The sequence below is a fragment of the Trichosurus vulpecula genome, chromosome 4 (genome assembly GCF_011100635.1).
Source record: "Trichosurus vulpecula isolate mTriVul1 chromosome 4, mTriVul1.pri, whole genome shotgun sequence".
NCBI lineage: Eukaryota > Metazoa > Chordata > Mammalia > Diprotodontia > Phalangeridae > Trichosurus > Trichosurus vulpecula.
Window position 1 is genome coordinate 3755908 of NC_050576.1, and position 20249 is coordinate 3776156.

Sequence of the window (20249 nt, forward strand, 5' to 3'; positions counted from 1 at the left end):
CACTTCCTAATTAGCCTCTCATTCGATTGATTCATGTCTTAGTATGGCATCAGAAGCTTCATCTGCCTTTGGGTCAAACATTAAAGTTGATTTTTAATGAGGCACAGCCAAGTATGACCCTCATCTTGAAGAGTCTCTCCTTCTGTTCTTGGAAGGCATTAATTACATTTTGTTAGACTTAGTCCCTCAAAATACTGAGGCAGGAAGGAATTTAAGAGCCAGGTAAACTTAGGCATGGTCTGCTAGGAAGCCAAATGACCTTCTCGCTCAATTTAATTGTGTGTTAAATTCAGAAGGAGTAAGAATGAGAGCTCTGTTCACTGAATAAACAGAAACTGCTGCTGAGATTCCACTGATAGAAAACTAGAGAAAGAAGTTCCAATAATTTCATGGCATTTCAGTTGATTAGACATAACGCCTTAAGTAGTGAGTTGAGTAATGGCTTCCTCCTTTTTCTCCTCCTCCTCATGTTTTTCCTTTTCCTTCTCTTCCTCGGTCCTTATCCTCCATCTTTTCTCTTCTCTTCCTCATCCTATCTCATCCTTCTTTTCTTTCCCTTTCTCTTCCTTGTCTTCCCTTTCTCTTTTTCTTCATCCCCATCCTTCTTTTCTTCCCCTTCTCTTTCTCATCCTCATTCTCCATATTTTCTCCACTTTTCCTCCTTCTCTTCCTCCTTATTTCTTCCCTTTCTCTTCTTCTCCCTTTTCATCTTTCTTTTCCTGCCCTTCTCTCCTCCTTCTTCTTTTCCTTCCAATCTCTTCTTCCTTCTCCATATTTGCTTCTCCTCTTCTTCCTCCTTCACCTTCTTTTCCTTTTCCTCTTTCTCTTCCTTTTTCTCCTTCCTCTCTCTGTCTCCTCACCTCCTCTACAACTACAACCAACCATTATTTATCTGGTGCTTTGGAGTTTACAAGACATTTTATGTACATTATTTAACTTGATCATTACAACAACCTTATAAGGCATGTACAAAAGACAGTATTATTCGTATTTCACAGATAAGGAAATGGGATCAGTGATGTTAAGGAACTTTCCTATGCTCACATGGCTTCAGAGGTGAAATCTGAGCCTGAGAGTTTCTGACTATAAGTCCAATAATCTATTTACTTTGCCTTGTGTTGTAACATATAGAATATGCTAGAAAATAATGAGAATTTTTAGGAACTTTGGATTAGGTGGCCTCGATGGTGCCTTTGTAAGAACTGAACTTCAAAGCACCACTAAGTATGTTGAGCTGGAGAGCTTCTTAGAAAGCTTGCCACCACCTCTGTGAAGCTTTTCTTTATCTCCTCAGTGGTTGGTTGTAACCCATGGCTCAGGACCCCTCCAACTAAGATCTGGGACTGCTCAAACAGGGTCTAATTTCAGGAGTGGCCCTTTTAAAATGGTCTCGTCCAGTTATTATTGTCGTATTGGACAATGCCAGTTGGCATCTCACTTATTGTAAGTGATGAGGGAACCAGCCAGGCTTTGATTGTGCTTTGGTCATTGCTCTGCCTGAAGCAAGTGTGACAGACGTTCCCTGGGATTTTGTACCTTTTTGGTGCAAAGTGGGAAAGAATATCGTGTGTGGGGTCAAAGGACTCTGAAGCCAGCTTTCTAGCCCAGCTCTGCTAGAGGGATCTAAGTGGTCCTGAGTGTGTCATTTCCACTCTCAGTTTCCTTATCAGTGAATGAGAGGGAGACCCAACAGATTCTCTCAGGTTCCTACTAGTTCCAGAATCCTGTGATGGTCCATTTTCTCAATCGTCCAGTGTCTGGCTCTGCAGCTGGAAGGATAAGGCAGGATTTTTCAAGAACTTACAGGGCTGCCAGATGGGGCTATTCTTGTCCAAAGGGTAGAGAATTATTTTTTTAAGGAAGGGATGGATGGATCATGGGCTATGCAAGGTCAGTTTTCTCATATTGTCTCAACTCACAGTTCCCCACTTCCTCCCACACACATTGCTAAGTTCCCTCCATTTGTGATCCCCACAAACTCATATGTATGTGTCTTGTAGGTATATAGTTGTTTGTATGCAGTGTCCCTCATTGCACTGTGAGCTGTCTGAGGGCAGGAACCATGCCTTTGCCTTGCACTTTGCCCAGGGTCCAACATACACTTAGTGGTACTTAAAGGTGATTAATCGAGTATCGTTTTTTAATAGGAGATAAAATGTTTCAATGGAAAGAAGGGTGGACTTGGTGCCAGAGGACTTACTACCTGTTTGACCATGGGCAAGACCCACTTAATCACCCTGGTCCTCAGTTTCCTCATCTGTAAATGAACATCTTAGACCCGGGATCTCTGGATACTAATGCTTTTAGACTAGACTTTCATTAGGCCAACTTAATGCTCATTGTTTGCATGGGTGCCCCCTCCCACCCCTGGCCCCCTCTCTCTTACTACACATGCACACAAAAGTGAAGGATGGCAGGAACCCTGGGTGAGGCCTCTGCCGGTGGTAGAGATGCTTGTTTTCAGTCTGTGTTTCAGGAGAGGCATAATCTGTTCTGTCTGGTAATTTGCTCTGATGACGTGTGCTGGTGCTGCTGATCAGCCCTGTGTTTGCACTCTGTGTAAGTCTCCATTAGGCTAGTTTTATTGAATTCTTAGGGTCTGCACTGTGTTCCTGATCATAGTGCTCAGCCCTTGTGTGTGCTGGGTTTCAGGTCTGGTTGATTTTCCCGACGTTGTCTTAGAGAGGTGAAGAGTTTGAAAAAAAAAATCTTCAGAGATGCAGAGCTGCAACTGGGGTTGGAAGGTTTGGCATTGTCCGTCCTGTGTATTCCTCCCTTCCAGAAGGTTGCTGAAGTTGTGCGGGCTCTTTGGAGGCATTCACCTGAGGCATCGGCAGTGCACAGGGGCCATGTCGCAACAAATCTTCATGCATCTGCAGTCTGGGATTCACTGGAAGCCAACTCTTACCATTGTTTTTATTTTGAATTTGTCAAAAATACAGTGGGTCAGACCTCATGTTCTGGTAAATAAAATGCACAGCTTTGTGTGCACATTGAGTACCTGCCCATGTTTTACTGTCCCTGTCCATCCACCCCTCTTCTGTCTCCCTGTTGATGTACACATCCACCCTCTTCACATAGTCAGGATTCAAACACACACATCTAATACAAGTCTTAGGGTGAATGAATGAACAAATGAAAAGTGAATAGTGAGCTCAGGCTGAGGAAAGTATCTTTAGGTCCATCATCTGAGTCCTGTGGAGGGTCAAATGAGGTCATATTTGTAAAAGCACTTAGTCCAGTGCCTGGCAGATAGAAGGCCCTTAATAAATACTTATTCCTTTAGCCCCTTTCTAATGGCTGTTATGCCTGGGTTCACCCAATGTGCAATTCTTCATGGATGGATTAAATAATTCTCCTCAGACACAGAAATGCTCCAGTGGACCTGTGACCTTATCCATATAGAAGTCTCCTAAAACAGTGCAGATCCCAAGCCATCCATGGTGGCCCATCCTGGGGGATTTCCCATGTGTTCATCACAGGCGGTGTGCCCACAGAGCTGAGGGTTTCCATTTTGTCTTGAAATCCATCATATGAATATTTGTGAAGCGTCTGCTAGGGGCCAGGCCCTGTGGGTGCACGTGTCATCACTGAAACACTCCTTCAGCCAGGAGCTCTTCTATCAGAGAGGACAAGTCCATGCCTGGATGGGTGTAGGCAGGATAAAGGGAAGGACTTGGAATTATGCAGCGTTTTTATTCCAGCCGCTCCTTGCCCAGCTCCTTTGACATGCTATTTTCCCCCATTAGTGCACAAGCTTCTTGAGGATTGAAGACTGCCGTCCTTGTATCTTGTCCATCTGTGTTCTTAGTTTAGCACAGGGCCGGTAAGCACTTAATAAACACTTGCATCATTCTTGCATCCTTGTGGTATGAGGCTACCGGGGAGCATGTGGACAGGCTATCCGTCATCCTGACCTCCTGTCATGTGACTGCCGTAGCTTCTCTCATTCTTACTCTGATGCTGCTCCTTCTTTCTTTTGTGTCACATATGGCAGCCTGATCCCATCCAGCAGTGCTCCTGGGATTGGCCCCAGTGATGCTCCTCCACCATGGTCTCTTTAGCATCCTCATGAGGAAGAGCAGGTGGCACCTCACACTTTACAATCCACGAAGTGTTACCTATATATGATATCCCGTTGCCCACCTCAGTGCCTTTGCACAGATGGGCCCCCATGCCTGGAATGGTCTTTTTCCTCATCTCCATCCTTTGTAAGCCTTGGGTAAAGTCAAAGCTCAGGATAAGGTGCTGCCTCTTTCCAGAGGCCTCCTCTGACTCCCCCACATCATGGAATCACTGAATTTGAAAGTTGGAAAGAGTTTCAGTGGATGTCTAGTCCACCAATACACACTGAAGGAGCCCATTATAATGCACCCCCCATGTGATCATTGATTGGATGGGGTTGTTCAAAGGAATTCTTCTTGCCTGAAAAGACATAGATTGCTTTTCTAAAAAAGTGGGTTTTGCTTCATTTTATTGTGGATTAAAGACTACCTTTTCTTAGGTCTGCCACTGAGAGCGACAGAGAATGGACTTTGGGCTGTCTTCATCTTGCTGGTTACTTAATGAGTGCTTTCTTCATTCATTCCAGGACTCAGGAAGATATCACAAATCTTTGCACAGTAACGCCTTCATCACTATGATCTATTGGGGGAAGAGTGTGCACCTGAATCATGACGACATGAATTATAAAGACGAGATCAAAATTTATCAGCAGCACTGCGGTGGGGAAAACCTTTGTGTCTTCCAAGGCAAACTCCTTGAAAAAGGTATCAGTCCCACCAGAGAGAGTTCTCACCTAGGGGTTGGAGGTGAGGGTATAGACAAAAATTACCAGCCCTGCTCTGGGAGCATATTCTGGGATTTATAGACTGCCTGCCTTAAAGCAAATAGAGATTTACTGCTTCTTAGCAAGTAGAATTAAGGCAGCGATGACTCTCATAGATTGTGTGAAAAAGAAGGTGGCATGATTTAAGCAGATAGCAGATTAATTCGGGGAGAGAGATTATCCAAAGGTTGCAGGAGTAAGCTGTCCTAGAAGGCCATGCTTCTTGGTGGGGCTGCCATTGTGAATTATAGCCTCACTTATTCAGAGAGAAATATACTTGGATGATGGTTTGTTCTCTACAGATTCCACCTTGACCTCAAATCACAAATCTGATGAACATCACTGTGAAGCATGCCCCTCGTATGGTGGGCAAGTCTGGCATCTGGGATGAATGTTCCTTTCTGTTTGTTTCCATCATAACTTGATCATAGAGTTAGCCCCAGACCATCTGCTCTCTGAAGCAACTTCTCATGTACCAAATCTCAGTATCTGACTTTTGATATTTAGCTGTGCATTAGAGTTTTTAACATATTATAATAGGGAGAAGATTGGCCTTAGAGACAGAAAGATATGGGTTCCTACCCCAGCTGGTTCAGAATAGTTATATGACCATAGGCAAGTACTTTAACCTTTCTGAGCCCGGGGCAGCTCTTGAAGACTTATCTACTAAGTCATAGATGGGTTGCGGTCTTTGTTGGCAGAGAGAGTTCTCACACTGGAAGTCCCCCAGTGCTGATGAAACCACAAATCTCTCACATATCCAGCTATGTGGAACAATAGTGAAGTGGAGAGTTGTAACTATGCTTTTATTTCTCTCAGACATTAGTGTTTTAATAGCTTATTTGTGAAAATATGTCTAGAAAGAAATGTCATCTTTAAGGACTTGTTTCCAGATATTCATTCAAATAGAAACTTTTCTTCTGGTTTGACATTCTTTATGTAATGGTGAGGCAGGAAAGAAATGGGGGAAATTGTTACTTTCAGTCATCCTAACTTCCTTGACTAAAAGTAAAAGGGGAAAATTAACAATGAAAAGGATTGAGTTTGCAACTTTGGCTTAAATGTGAGAAGAAAGTAGTGAATAGACAATGTCACAGCGAAGCTCTCATCGATTGTTGCTTTCCAAAGATGAAATGGACTGCAGCGTGAAGTCGGGGGCTCCTTCCCCCTGGAGGTCCCCTGGCAAAAACTGGGTGCCCAGTTGTCAGTTGGGCTGTAGTGGGGAGCCTTTATCAGGGAGGAGCAGGACTTGGTGATCGTGGAGGCCCATTTCCTGCCCTGGCGGTTTTCGATTCTTGTGATTCTGAGATCGATATGTAGCAGCAAAGGAGAAAGGACGTGGGGTGGGGAGTCAGAGAACCTCCGGGTTCTATCACTCAGTCTCATCTGTGTGACCTTGGGACACTCACTCAATCTCTTTAGGCCTCAATATTTAATATCCATTAAATGGGTGGGTTGGATCAGATGACTTCTCAGTCCCTTTTAGCTCCCAAACCAGGTCCTATGATCTAAATGGTGAATTCATCGATTTCTTCTCCCATAAAATCAGAGATTTGGAGTTGGAAGGGACCTAATCTAATCTCCTCATTTTACAGATGAGGAAAAGTGAAGCCCAAAGGGCTTAGCTGACTTGTCTTCTAGGTTCTGTTTAAATAGACGTAACATAACGGAAACCACCACCCACACTTCTTGTATGTTGTGTACGTGTGTGTGACTATTAATAAGCCAATGTTTTGGTGCCTACAAAGCACTTTATTTTTAATTCAGCTAAATAAAAAATACTTTTACGGATTTTCAATATGAATTTTATCCTATTACATATTTGAATTAAAATTCGCTTGGCAGACTGATGATTCTTTGCTGTGTCACAATGATGGAAGATTCAAGCTGAAAGGAGCCAACCAATCATGTTTCCAATCTCTTAACTTTGGATCTGAGCAAACTACAGTGAAGGTGGGGTGGCGACTTTGTTAGGGTCACCCAGACAGCTTGGAGTAGAACTGAGAAGGAATCCTGTTGCCTGTGTCCAATCCCCGTCAGAACTGACTTGGAGTCAGGAATTGATCACCAGGCATTTATTAAGAGTCCCCCATTAGTGCGAGGCATGGCTGAGTGAGCAGCGTCAAAGTCAAAAAGTCCTGGGAAAGGGGTCCAGTCGTGCCCTAGAGAGAACATTGGCTGTGTGGCCCCGGGTAAGTCACCCGGCCTTTCAGAGTGCTGGGTGGCAGAAAAGCTGCTGATATTCCTTGGCAGAAACTCCCTCACCCTGTAGTGATGAGATTGCAAGTCTGATCCTTGTCTCTCTTCCAATGGACTGGGCCCCATGCTAGGAGCTAGAGATCTAGAGAGAAAAAATGAAAAGGTGCCTGCCCTCAGGGGGCTTTTATCTATAGGAATTCAAAGCCCATGGCTGATGCTAGAGGTGGGACCATGACCAATCCCTCCCCCTGGCTGAGCCTCAGCTGTGCAGAAAATGGTGGCAGCCCTATCTGCGGTACTTGCTGAGTTTCTGTACTTGTTATGAGGTCCAAACGAGGTGATGATATCAGCTCCCTTAAATTTCCAAGGCTTCTGCTGGGGATATCAAGTCGCTCCCAAAGAGTGGCATGGGTGTGCCAAGCCACCCGACACCTGCTTCCTGTTATGCAAACACAAACTGTAATTCCAAGTGCCTCTATTAAAAGGTTTATTGAAAACAGTTTGTAGGCTCAAATTGGAATTAATACAATTAAGCCAGCCTTGCATGCCAGGTAATGTTTTATTCAGCAGAATGTTTATGGGGCTTCTGGAAAAGCCATAGACAACATTGATGCATACTAACGAATGAGGCCCTGAGATTTAGCTGAATTAATTCTCCTGTACACTGCACCCAGGCTCTGAGACGGAAGTCAGATTTAAGGTTACAGAAGAAGGAACAGCCCTTTGCTCCGTGACACAGTACATACAGATTTATCCCCGGACTCATTGCTGTTTGCCGTGGCTTAGCAGAGAGACTCACACAATGGCAAAGTATGGAGACGTGTATAATTGTATCCTGCTCCCCTGATGATTTTACCTTCGAGGGCCCTTTGATTGCTAGAAAAGTAATTGTTCAGAATTGAAAAACTGTACAACCCAGAGCTGACTCCGGGTCCTGCCATTGGAGCAATTTAGCGGGGCTGGAAAGACGCTGCCCTTTTTACCAGTCAGCATTGAGCCATTCGGGGAAACACGATCAGCTCGTTCAACACTCCCGCAGAGAAGAGGGTGGCCGTGCTCCACGCAGTCAATTTCATTAAAAACGAACTCTTCCCATCAGCGCATCATTCGGCTGGTCCAGTGTCATTGAGTACAGTCTTGTTCCTTTAATGGGATATCACAGTAAGATAATTTCACAGTCATATGATAGGTACATTTTTTCTATGAAAAAATACTTCCCTTTATTTCGTCGTTCATGACCCCTTTGTTTTTGCGTCCTGGGCTTTCAAATGATTACTTCTCCCATGCTGATTGTTTCTCCCGTGCTGCCTTGGTCATTAACTATTTTTTACAAGTTGAATAGAGAGTCATTTAAAAAATAGAAAATGGCAGAGGAGAAAGACTTGAAATGAGGATGTTATGGTACTGTTCCCATCTCCACCTCCAACACGCTGCCCAGTTGTGACCAATTCCCCAACCTCCAGGGTTTCTGTTTCCTCAACTGCCCCGTGAGTGGCTTCCATTAGGGAATTGTCCTTCCAGGTCAGTGATAGTCTCCATTGGTATTTTTGTAATTTAAATAAATGAATGAATGAAATGAAGAGGAAGCATTTCTTAAGCGCTTACAAGGTGCCATGCTTTTCACTAAGTACCAAGGACACAGAGAAGAAATAACCCAGTCCCTGCCTTCAAGGAGCTCACCCTTACCTCACACAAGAGACTAGTCCTCCTTAGCCTTCCCTCCTTCCGTATCGATGCCTAGTAACCTGTTGGGAAGATGGCAGAGTCAATGGCAGGCCGGCCTGTCCCATTGTGGCTGCCATAAAAGCCTTTCTGAAAAATCCTGAAATGAACATATAAGTTGTTTAATTTTATTTTTTTCAACAAGGGAAACACTTGTGAGTCAGGGATGCCTGTGACCCAGACATCGGTTACTTCATGGGCATGCCGCTTCTCTTGCCCTGAACCCCCATTCAGAGATGTGGGAAAATCTCTCCCCTGTCATCTGGGTTTTTGTAGCTGGTCATGAAATCGCTGGCTAGAACTGACTGGTGCTGTGTCCCTGCCCTGCTCCAAGCTCTATTGCAGCCTGCTCCTCTGCTCGGCTCCTGCCCGGTCACGTGCCTCTGGGGTGACCCCCTAGATCTCCTGATTACCTTCAGTCTGACCCATTTCTTGGGCCTTTGGTAGAGAAGCTGAGCTGCATTGCCTCCCCCTCTTCCACCATCTTGGCTGCTCCCTCACTGAACATGAAGCTAGGCTTTACCAGTTACTGACTCTGACCCCTCTATGGGCCTCAGTTTCCTGGTCTGTAAAATGAGGGGATCAGATCAGATGACCTCAGAGCTCCTTTCAGCTCTCAGTCTGCAATCCTGTTGTCTTAATACTGACACCTTGCTGGCGTCCTTCCACCTGAGCTCAAGTCCCATTTCTCCAACTTTTTACTTGAATAATTTGCTGTTGCCTAAAGCCTCACTCAACCTTCACACATGTGCACGCACACACACACACTCACATACATGCACGGACACATGCCTACGTGGGCTCCCCCTTCCAGCCTTCCTGTCTTTGTCAATCTGGCATCATTTCTCCTATCCCCCAGACTAAGAACCTTAGAGATAAGCATAACCTTTCCTTCATCTCCATCCTTTGCAGAGCTAATTGGGGGAAAGTCCCTCGACTTCTCTGAATTCCAGTTGCCTGCTTGTGTTGGCAATCAAAATGAGCTCTTAGCACTTAGTTCAACCACGTGCCCTTGAAGAGTTTGGCCTTTGTTTCCTTGATTAGATTGGGAGCCCTTGGTGACCTCCTTGCCTTAGGGGAGGGCCTAGTTTACATAGGTTTGAGTGACATGTTTGGGACATCAGAGGCTTTTAGACCATGTGGGTTCAAGTCTCATCTTTGTGACGATTTCAGGTCATGTGGGTGAGTTGCATTTGTGACTCACCCTTGACCCTGAAAAAGATGTAAAACCAGGGGTTGACTTTCTCTTTTTCGGAGCTCTTGCCCACAGCCGTGGTGGCATGAGTGACTCTGGGACAGCCCTTGTTATGAGCTCTCCGGCTGAACTTAGATGTTGGTAACTATGAATTGTATTTGGTCTGTCTGTTGATGTTTGTAATTTGTTTGTATTTGCTCTGAAGTTCGGGGTGCTGGCTTTTTCCCTTGAACTAAGTGAATGATATTTGTATACTGGATTAAAGTAAGATTGTTAACCCCTTAACATTGCTTTCCTTAGTAAAGCAGATCAAAAGAACCTGGGCTTGCAGCATGCTGTGAGCTGGTTGTTGTTGGTTTTACACCCCCACAGCAGCTGCTAGCCAGATTGTTGAAACACTCCTATGTAAAATGAAGGGGTTGGATGGACAGCCTGGAAGGGCCCTTCCTGCTCTTGGTGTGGTCTGTTATGGTTCATCCCCCACAGCCAGTCAGTCCCCCAGCCCCGTGGATTTTTCCCTCTCAGTCCTTCTCTGGTCACCCGTCTGTCCCGAGTGCTTGTGCCCTCCCTTCCTAGGTCACATCCCTGCTCTCCAGCCAGCCTCTGGGACTCTCAGATCTCTCAGGCTCTGCCTCTGAAATCCACATCACAGCATGTTACTCAAGAGGATAACCTTCCTTGCACACGGCTCTCAGCCTGGACTCATCAACCTTCAGAGGCTCTGCCTAGAGTCAGAACCCTTTGTTGGGCCATCCTCACCTAGCCGCCACCTCTGACCAGAGCAGCTTCTTCCTATCACTTCAAATTGGCACAGAAAGTAAAATTGGGAGGGGAAAGCAGAGTCAGCTTTAGCCCGGTGGGTTTCAGCTGACAGGAAAGATAACCAACTGACTGCTGGAGGACGGAAATGTCCAGCTCTCAGAAGCTCCATCCAGTTCTGAGGTTTCCTGCCTATATGACTTTGGGAGATGCCTCCAGTCTCCTCTGTCTCCTCGTTGGTCATGGGAGATACTTCTGGTCTCCTTTGTCTCCTCATTGGCAGTGGGAGATGCCTCTGGTCTCATTTATCTCCTCATTGTACCTGCACACCCGTGCTGATCTGATTCTATTTCTCTTACTTTTCTTAGACTGTCTCTCCCCTTTGGAAGGTCCACTCCTTCCCCTTCTGCTTATCAACACCACCCATCCATTAAGCCCCAAATAAGTTCTGATCTGTCTTCTCCATGGCCTCTTCCCTGCCTCCCTCCAGTCTTCACTGGCATCCCACCCCTCCTGCCCTCTGGATCGTAGGATTAGACAGCTGGGCAGTGACTTCTGCACCATTGTATGTTGTTGGCCACCCTCTCATTTTTCATCTTAACTTATATATATTGTCTCCCCTTGTATTGGCAATCAAAATGAGCTCTTAGCACTTAGTTCAACCACGTGCCCTTGAAGAGTTTGGCCTTTGTTTCCTTGATTATATTGGGAGCCCTTGGTGACCTCCTTGCCTCAGGGGAGGGCCTAGTTTACATGGGTTTGAGTGGCATGTTTGTGACATCAGAGGCTTTTAGACCACGTGGGTTTAAGTTACATTTTTGTGACTCTTTTAGGTCACGTGGGTGTGTCACATGTGTGACTCACCTCTGATGCTGAACAAGATATATAAGCGCAGAGGTTGGCTTTCTTTTTTGGAACTCTGAGCCACAGCAGGAGGGGCATGTGACTCTAGGCCAGCCATTGTTATAAGCTCCCTGGCTTCGAAGAAAACCCAGATGTTGATGCTTCTCTGGTAACTGTATATTGTGATTTTGTCAGACAGAAATCTGTCTGTTGATTGGTGTTTATTTGCTGTGTTTGTATTTGCCCTGAAGCTCAGGGTGCTGGCTTTTCCCCCTGAGCTGAGTGAATGATATTTGTATGTTGGATTAAAGTAGGATTGTTAACCCCATAACATTGCTTTCCTTAGTAAAGCAGATCAAAAGAACCTGGGCTTGCAGCATTCTTGTTGTTGGGATTGTGTTGGTTTCTCACCCCCACAGCAGCTGCTAGCCCGATTGTTGTAACACCCCCTTCAATTAGACTGTCAACTCACTGAGGGCAGGACCCCGGTGTTTCCCAATGGGTGAGCACAGCGCTGTCCTAGGGCAGGGGAATCTAAAAGGGCAGCTTCTATGTAGCAGGGCCAGAATTTAGACTGCAGAGACCTAAAGGCCTGGCTAGTAAAGACTGTGGGCCCACCCCCATGGAAAGCAGGCCTTGCTTGGTGCAGTTCTGGCATCTAGAGGGGCTTTATAAAGCCTCGTGGTTGATATAGGACTGCAGGGAGAGAATTATCACATCTGAGTGGATGAGAGAAGGAGTCTGAATCTGGACAGTAGGCCTCATGGGGAGGGGGAGTGCGAGAGCTACCTCTGACCCTTACGGCCCATGTGACTGCCTGTGGGCCTGACCCTGACCACCCCGCTGGTCGGTGCTCTGGGCAGCTCCAAGGTGATGTGGCCACCTTCTGCCATTGGAGCAGGACATTTCCTCATCTGGAATTTCCCTGGTCCAATGAAATCACAGTTTCAGGCCCTGTCCGCATGCCCACATTGCCGAGGCCTTGACACAACAAAAAGCTCTTCCTCCATCTGTGCTCCCTCTCTTCCAGTCTATGGTCTAGGACCCCACGATGTCTCACCCTTGACCCCCTCTTTGGCGCCACTCTTTTCTGAAATCCAAGGCCTAGGAAATGGAGCTGCCCCACTGGTGCCCAGCTCCTCACTGTGGGGCAGGCATGCAGTGGTTGAGGGAGGGTGAGGGAGCCCGTTTGTGTCGGGCACGACTCCAGCTCTCCCGGACCCTTGAGCCTCTGCCTCAGCCTCCAAACCTGAAAGGGCCACAATAAGTGGGAGCTGGTATTTTTTTTAAAGGTGTTTTATTTATTTTTAGTTTACCACACACGGTTCTACATAGTTTTGAGTTCCAGTTTTTCTCCCCTCCCTCCCCCCTCCCTCCCCAAGACGGCATGAAGTCTCATATAACTGTCATGTATAACTTCGCATTGAATTAATTTATGCTCTAGTCAAGTCGTGGAGAAGAATTTTGACCAATGGAATGAATCATGAGAAAGAAGAAACAGAACCAAAAAAAAAAAAACAAAAAAAAAACCCCCCAAAAAAAACAAAAGAGAAGCAGAAAAGGCGAGCATGTAGTGTGCCTCAGTCTGTATTCAAACTTCGCAGTTCTTTCTCTGAATGAAGATAGCATTCTCCATCGTGAGTCCCCTGGAGTTGTCCTTGCCCCTTAGGTTGCTGAGAAAAGCGCAGTTTGTCAGGGTTGGTCCTCACGGAATCCACATATCTGTGGCTGTGCACAACGTTCTCCTGGCTCTGCTCCGCTCACTCAGCATTATGTCATACTAGGGCATAAAAACCTCACAATCCAGTGCAGAAAAGCAGAAGTAGTCAGTGCATCCTTTTCAGATCATGATGCAATAAGAATCATTTTTAATAAAGTACCATGGAAAAATAAGCTAAAAACTAATTGGAAACTAAATAATCTAATTCTAAAGAATGAGTGGGCCAAAGAACAAATCAGAGAAACAATTAATAACTTCATTCAAGAGAATGACAATAATGAAACACATACCAAAACTTATGGGATGCAGCAAAAGCAGTTCTTAGGGGAAGTTTTATATCTCTAAATGCCTACATGAATAAAATAGGGAAAGAGGAGATCAATGATCTGGGCATACAGCTGAAAAAGCTAGAAAAAGAGCAAATTGAAAACCCCCAATTAAATACCAAATTAGAAATACTGAAAATCAAAGGAGAGATTAATAAAATTGAAACCAAGAAAACTATTGAATTAATAAATAAAACAAAGAGCTGGTTTTATGAAAAAACCAATAAAATTGACAAACCTTTGGCTAATTTGATTAAAAAAAGAAAGAAGAAAATCAAATTACCAGTATCAAAAATGAAAAGGGTGAGGTCACCTCTAATGAAGAGGAAATCAAAACAATAATTAGGAACTATTTTGCCCAACTGTATGCCCATAAATTTGACAACCTTAGAGATATGGATGAATATCTACAAAAACATAACTGCCCAGACTAACAGAGAAGGAAGTGAAATTTCTAATGACCCCATATCAGAAAAAGAAATTGAGCAGGCCATCAACGAACTCCCTAGGAAAAAAATCTCCAGGGCTAGATGGTTTTACATGTGAATTCTATCAAACATTTAAAGAACAACTAATTCCAATACTTTGTAGACTATTTGGGAAAATAGGTGAAGAATGAGTCCTACCAAATTCTTTTTATGACACAAATATGGTACTAATACCCAAACCAGGTAGAGTTAAAACAGAGAAAGAAAATTATAGACCAATTTCTCTAATGAATATTGATGCAAAAATTTTAAATAAAATATTAGCAAAAAGATTGCAGCAACTCATTACGAGAATAATACGCCATGACCAGGTAGGATTTATTCCAGGAATGCAAGGCTGGTTCAATATTAGGAAAACTATTAGCATAATTGACCGTATCAGCAACAAAACTAGCAGAAACCATATGATCATCTTAATAGACGCAGAAAAAGCCTTTGACAAAGTACAGCATGCATTCCTATTAAAAACACTAGAAAGCATAGGAATAAGGGGAACCTTCCTCAAAATTATAAATAGCATCTACCTAAAACCATCAACAAGCATTATTTGTAATGGGGATAAACTAGATGCATTCCCAATAAGATCAGGGGTGAAACAAGGATGTCCATTATCACCCCTATTATTCAATTTGGTTCTAGAAACATTAGCTGTAGCAATAAGAGAAGAAAAAGAAATTGAAGGAATTAGAATAGGAAAAGAAGAAACTAAATTATCACTGTTTGCAGATGATATGATGATTTATCTAGAGAATCCTAGAGAATCAAGTAAAAAACTACTTGAAATAATAAACAACTTTAGCAAAGTTACCCACATAAATCCTCAGCATTCCTATACATTACTGACAAAGCCCAACAGCAAGAGATAGAAAGAGAAATTCCATTCAAAGTTACTGAAGGCACTATAAAATATTTGGGAGTCTATTTGCCGGGAGCTGGTATTTTTATGCCTGTTTTGTTCATTGGGGTAAAATACATGGTGTAAAAACATGTTCTAGCCCCTTCGTCCGGTAAGTAGCCACGGGTTTCTAGAGTCTTTGTCCAGAACAGGATTTCTCAGCCATGGGGTATGGTAGAAATAGGCTGCATTTGAAGGGAGAGGTCCTGGGTTCAAATCCTCACTGCTTTCTTCCCGTGGTATGCTGGTTCTTTAAGCTCTTTATGCCTTTTTGTTGTTCTTGAGACAGTTCAGTCATGTCCAGCTCTGTGACCTCACTTGAGGTTTTCTTGGCAGAGACCCTGGACTGGCTTGCCATTTCCTTCTCCAGCTCACTTGACAGATGAGGGAACTAAGACAAATGTGGTGAAGTGACTTGCCCAGGGTCACATAGCTGGTTCATGTCAGAGATTGGATTTGAACTCGGGCCTTCCTGACTCCAGGGCTGGTGTTCTATCCACTAGGCCACCCAGCTGCTGCGATCCTATGATTATTCCTTAGAGAATTAAAAAAAAATAAATTAAGACTGGCTGTCCCAGAGTCCCCTCGAGTATCCCTGGGACAGAAAGCCACACTGGGGGGGCTCCGCCGCTTCTTCACTCCTGCTTTTCTTCCTTCTTTTCAGAGACATTTCAGTTCATCTCCAAGCGGCATTACGGCTTCCCCTTCAGCCTGACGTTTTTCCTGAACGGGATGCAGCTGGACAGGCTGAGCTCGTGCTGTGAGTTTAAGCATCGCAGAGGGTCCAGGCTCGGTGGCAAGAACGGCTACTTTGGATTTGTCAACATCGACGGAGCTTCTCCATGCTACAAGTATGGAAATGGAAAAGAGGGGGTGTGGAGAGGAGGGAGTGGAGGATGTTCCCTTCCAGTCTGTTGTTTGGTCCCTGTGTTTATCCATGCCCCCTTTTCTACGTCATCAGATTTATGGCTCCCTGATAATCCCCTCCTCAAACTTCATTCAGGCAAAACTAGCTTTCACCTTCTGCCTCGGTGGGAAATTCCATCTCCTGCCTCAGCTGGCCCTGTGCCTGAAACCCCCTCCCTCAGTGCCTGAGGGGATCCCTCTCCGGTGCTCCTGGCTACTCGAGGCTGACCCCAGTCCCCTCCCCCTTCTAGTGCTCCTCAGAATTGCTTTGGAGTTAATCAGTATCCACTGGGTACGTACTTATTGGTTGGCACACTTTTCTCCCCAGTAGAACGTCAGCTCCCTGCTTTTTGTCTTGCTATCTGTGGTGCCTAACAGTGTCTCACACACTGTAGGGACTTAATGAATGCTTGCTTACTGAATGAATGAATGAATATACCAATGAATGACTGAGAGCAACATGGTGCACCTCCCTCCTGAGCATGGGGGACATGCTTCAGACTTTACTGTCCAGAATTAAGAGGTTGCCTTGCAGCTAATTCCTTTTAATATTGTTGTCCTTTGGATTCTTGTAATGTTTGGGTATTTGTAAATAAAAATAGAAGCATCCTGCCCAGAACCTACCCATAAGCAGACAAATGCCCTAATTGTGTCTGTTTGGTCAGTCTGCATTTTCATAGCTTGGGTTTTCTGTACAATCCAGGGAGAGGGCAGTGGCTTCTCCAAGGCCTGTGATTGGCAGTGTAGAACCCTAATGCATCCTAGGAGGGATGAGTTAGCTCACAAGTCAAAGTGCTATGCTGTCCTGGATCCTTTTCTCTGACTTACCTCCCCTCTGCAATCCATATTTGAAAGGGATGGGGGAAGGGGGGGAAGAAAGGAATATCTGGAAGAAAGGAATATCTCCCCAATTATCCTGGAAACTTTTGTTAAACTTAGTTAGTTCTTTAGAGTCAGTGTAGTAGATTAGATGGGAGGCAAGCCTCTGAATTAAGAAGCCCTCGGTTCATGGTCTAGCCGCCTTTGACACTTACTGCCTTTGTGTAGCCAGCCGGACAAATCAGTCACCTCAGCTCCCTCATCTACAAAAGGAGGGCTTCCGCTTGACGTACCCCCTAGTCCCTTCCACTCTATAACCTGGTGATCTCTTAGCCTCCCTGGTCCACATTCTGCTCATCTATACCATGAAGGCTTAGACAGGATGGCCTCTGGAGTCCTTGGCCTGTCCTGTGACCTGGAGTTCCCCTGCTGACCGATCCTAGTGTGGTGACCCCCACAAGTCACTTGGACTCTTAGGGCCCCTGCAAATTCACCAGAACTCTAAGTTGCTGACCATTGGTTGACTTGCAGTGGTCGAGGGAGTGTCCTCCCCTGGGAGTTCTCAGGACAAATGGAATCACAGGCCTGGGCCCTAACATGGCCCTAGGGGGCGAGTCATCCTGAGTGTGGCATTGCCTGTGTTTAATGCTGCTCTGACTCTTGGAGCCCTGGGCTCAAGCTTCCATCTATAGCCCCTGGCTCCCTGGCCTGAGGATCCTGTTTGACTCCTTGTTCTCTTCATGTTCTGTAGGAGAAAAGAGGATGATGCATGACATAATTTTGACAGCTCAAAAATGTGGTCTAACAGGCAGGCTGTATTGACCCTGAGCATGGTTTTAAATTCTAGTTGTCAGCATGTGGGGTTCCAAGTCAAGAAGTTCCACATGAATGAATGAGGGAATGAGTGGATGGATGGGGGAGAAAATGCATTTATTAAGTGCTTCCTGTGTACACAGCACTGTTATACCCTGATATACCAGAACAGAGAGTGAGGCCGTCCCTCCTCTCAAGGAGCTCCTGAGTCTTATTGGGAGATGACATAGATAATGGGCCTCATGGGAAGGTCCAGAAATCATAGGGGTGCAGCAGCAGGATGCATGGCAAGACAAAGGCTTGGAAGGCTGTGGCAGATACAATATTGTTGTCCTTGCCAAGTTAATTATCTGTGACCTAATTTAGAGAGTTGTTAATGAGTAGAAACATGATGTTTGTGCAAGTCCTTTGGAAGCTTTAAAAGTCATCGTACACACGTCATGTTAGATACAGATTCACAGAATAAGAATCTCAGATTTGGAGGCCGTTCAGAGACCACCTCCAGTGGAGCCCATCCTGAAGGAAGCCCCTCTACACTATGCCCAATAAGTGGCCACACTCTCTGTGTCTGTATTGTTCTCTAAGAGGGAGCACACCCCCATCTCCCAAGACCACTCCTCTGTCCCCTGGGTAGCTGGAATTGTTAGGAAGTTTATTCCTTGACATCAAGCCAGAGTTTGCCTCTTTGATGCTAGTTCTGTCTCCCGCAGCCAAGAAGAACGTGTGTCTCCCCTCTTCTTAATCTAAGCTCTCTGCCATTTGTTTTGAGCTCCTGGAGAGCAGAGACTGGTGTTTGCCTTCCTTGGTGTCCCCAGGGCCTAGTGCAGGGCCTGGAACGTAGTAGGTGCTTAACAAATGCTTGTTGATTGACTTCTATGTCATAATCCATCAAATTCTTGAAGGTCAATTAGTCAGTATTTATTGAGTCCCTGCTGTGATCTAGGTCCTGTGCGAGGTCTTAGGGATACAAGGAAAAGAGCAGAATGATTCCCCACTTGCATAGAGTTTGTGTATCTCCCCAAAGCCCTCCCTTCACCCTGATAAACATCCCAGTTTCTTCAGTCCCATGTTTCAAGATTTCAAAGTCTGTCACCATCCTGGTTGTCCTCCTATATTCTGTAGCTTGTCACTGTCATTCTGTAGCTTGACATTCTATAGCTCATCAAGGTCCTTCTGAAGCTGGAATTCCCAGAACCAAACACTAGAACTCTAGATGTGGCTGGACCAGATATAAATGAGAATTAGAGGATGACCCTCCTTATTTCAAGCTATGCTTTTCTTTCAGTCTACAGAAGAAAACAAACGAAAATCCTCAGTATCTTTTTTCTAAACATTATGCTTTCCTGCGTCTTCCCATCTTGTACTCAGGAAGTGATTTTTCAAATGGACGTGAGTGTATGGCTTTAAATGAATACTGATTTTGACGTGGGGTTCAACCCAATGCTCTAGGCTTTCCAAACCTTTTTTTAAAATCATGACCCTGTCATCCAGAGTGTTGCCTGCCCCTCCCTCCTTTGTGTCACACACAGCGTTGGAAAACAGGATGTGTCCGCCATGCTAGTTCTTAGATGCCAGTGTTCAAACAGCCAGTGGTGACTTGTTCCCTTTCTCAATGATAAATAACTGGATCTGATGTAACAAGTTAATGTTTGTAAAACATTCTGCACAGTAAGTGCTTGTTGACTGAATACGCTCTCTCCTCTGATTCTCACAACAACCCTGTGAGGTGGGCAGCTCTCATTATCCCCATTATACAGAGGAGGAAAGTCAGTCTGAGAGAACTCAGGTTATGTGTCCAGGTCATACAGGCATGTGGACCAAAAGCATGTCTTGAACCTGTGTCTTCCTGGCCTCAAGTCAACTGAAGTTATGCAAAATATTTGGCGTTTATTATCTGCATTTCCTCCCCCCTCCACCGCCCCCAACAATCCTGTGAGATCAGTACTCCAGGCATATTCCAGAGGACAAACCTGAGGGTGAAGCCCAAGGTTCAGAATTTCCCGGGGTCACTCAGCTAGTGAGTTTCTGATGGCTGGATTTGAACCCAGATCTTCCTCAACTCCCATGTCCAGCCCTGTGTCTGATGCTGTTTGTCAGTTAAGCATGGGCGATCTTTGAAGAAGACACCAGTTGTTTTCAGAACCTGTTGACAAATCTGGGATGGAAACTCATTACAAAACCAACTAGAATACAACCAATTTAGAACTTTAGAAAACCCAAACCAACACCTTAAAGTATGCCCTGCAGCAGTATTGTAGCCGGCCAGACTGAAGCACAGTCTGCGTGCCCACTCTGTGTGCCCAATTCCCTTAAGCAGATGGTCAATAAAGAGTCTGTGCCTGGAAGTTTATGAAATTGGGAGGCAGCTGAGCTCTCCATAGTCCTGACGAGAGGCCTTGAGCACAAACATGGTGGTAACATTGCAGAGGGAAGGACGCTGATGGAACGTCCCTCGCCGACAGTGTGACCTTGGCCAAGTCTTTTCAGTCTCTTGACCTGAGGTTCTCCCCTCCCTGTAAAATGGGAAGTTTAGACCCACTGTCTCTAAGTTCCCTTATTCTGGCTCTAGTTGTGTGCCTTGTGAAAAGGTAATGCAGAGTCATAATTTGCTTAAAGTTTTGCTTTAAACCTTTTGCTTCCAAGGAACCCAATGCACTAAGCATATGGCATTATATCCATTCAAAAGAATCTCTGTGAGGTATAGAGGGAGAAAATATTGTTAGCCCCACTTTAGAG

General features: G+C 45.0%; 1 protein-coding gene across 1 annotated transcript in view; it reads left to right on the plus strand.

Moving 5' to 3' along the window:
* ERICH3 (glutamate rich 3) overlaps window positions 1-20249 on the plus strand; it is a 122341-nt gene that overhangs the window by 32361 nt on the left and 69731 nt on the right. Inside the window, exons 6-7 of the mRNA XM_036753409.1 lie at window positions 4592-4769; window positions 15640-15826. Coding sequence (XP_036609304.1) covers window positions 4592-4769; window positions 15640-15826 — 365 coding nt within the window. The remainder of the gene's footprint in view (window positions 1-4591; window positions 4770-15639; window positions 15827-20249) is intronic.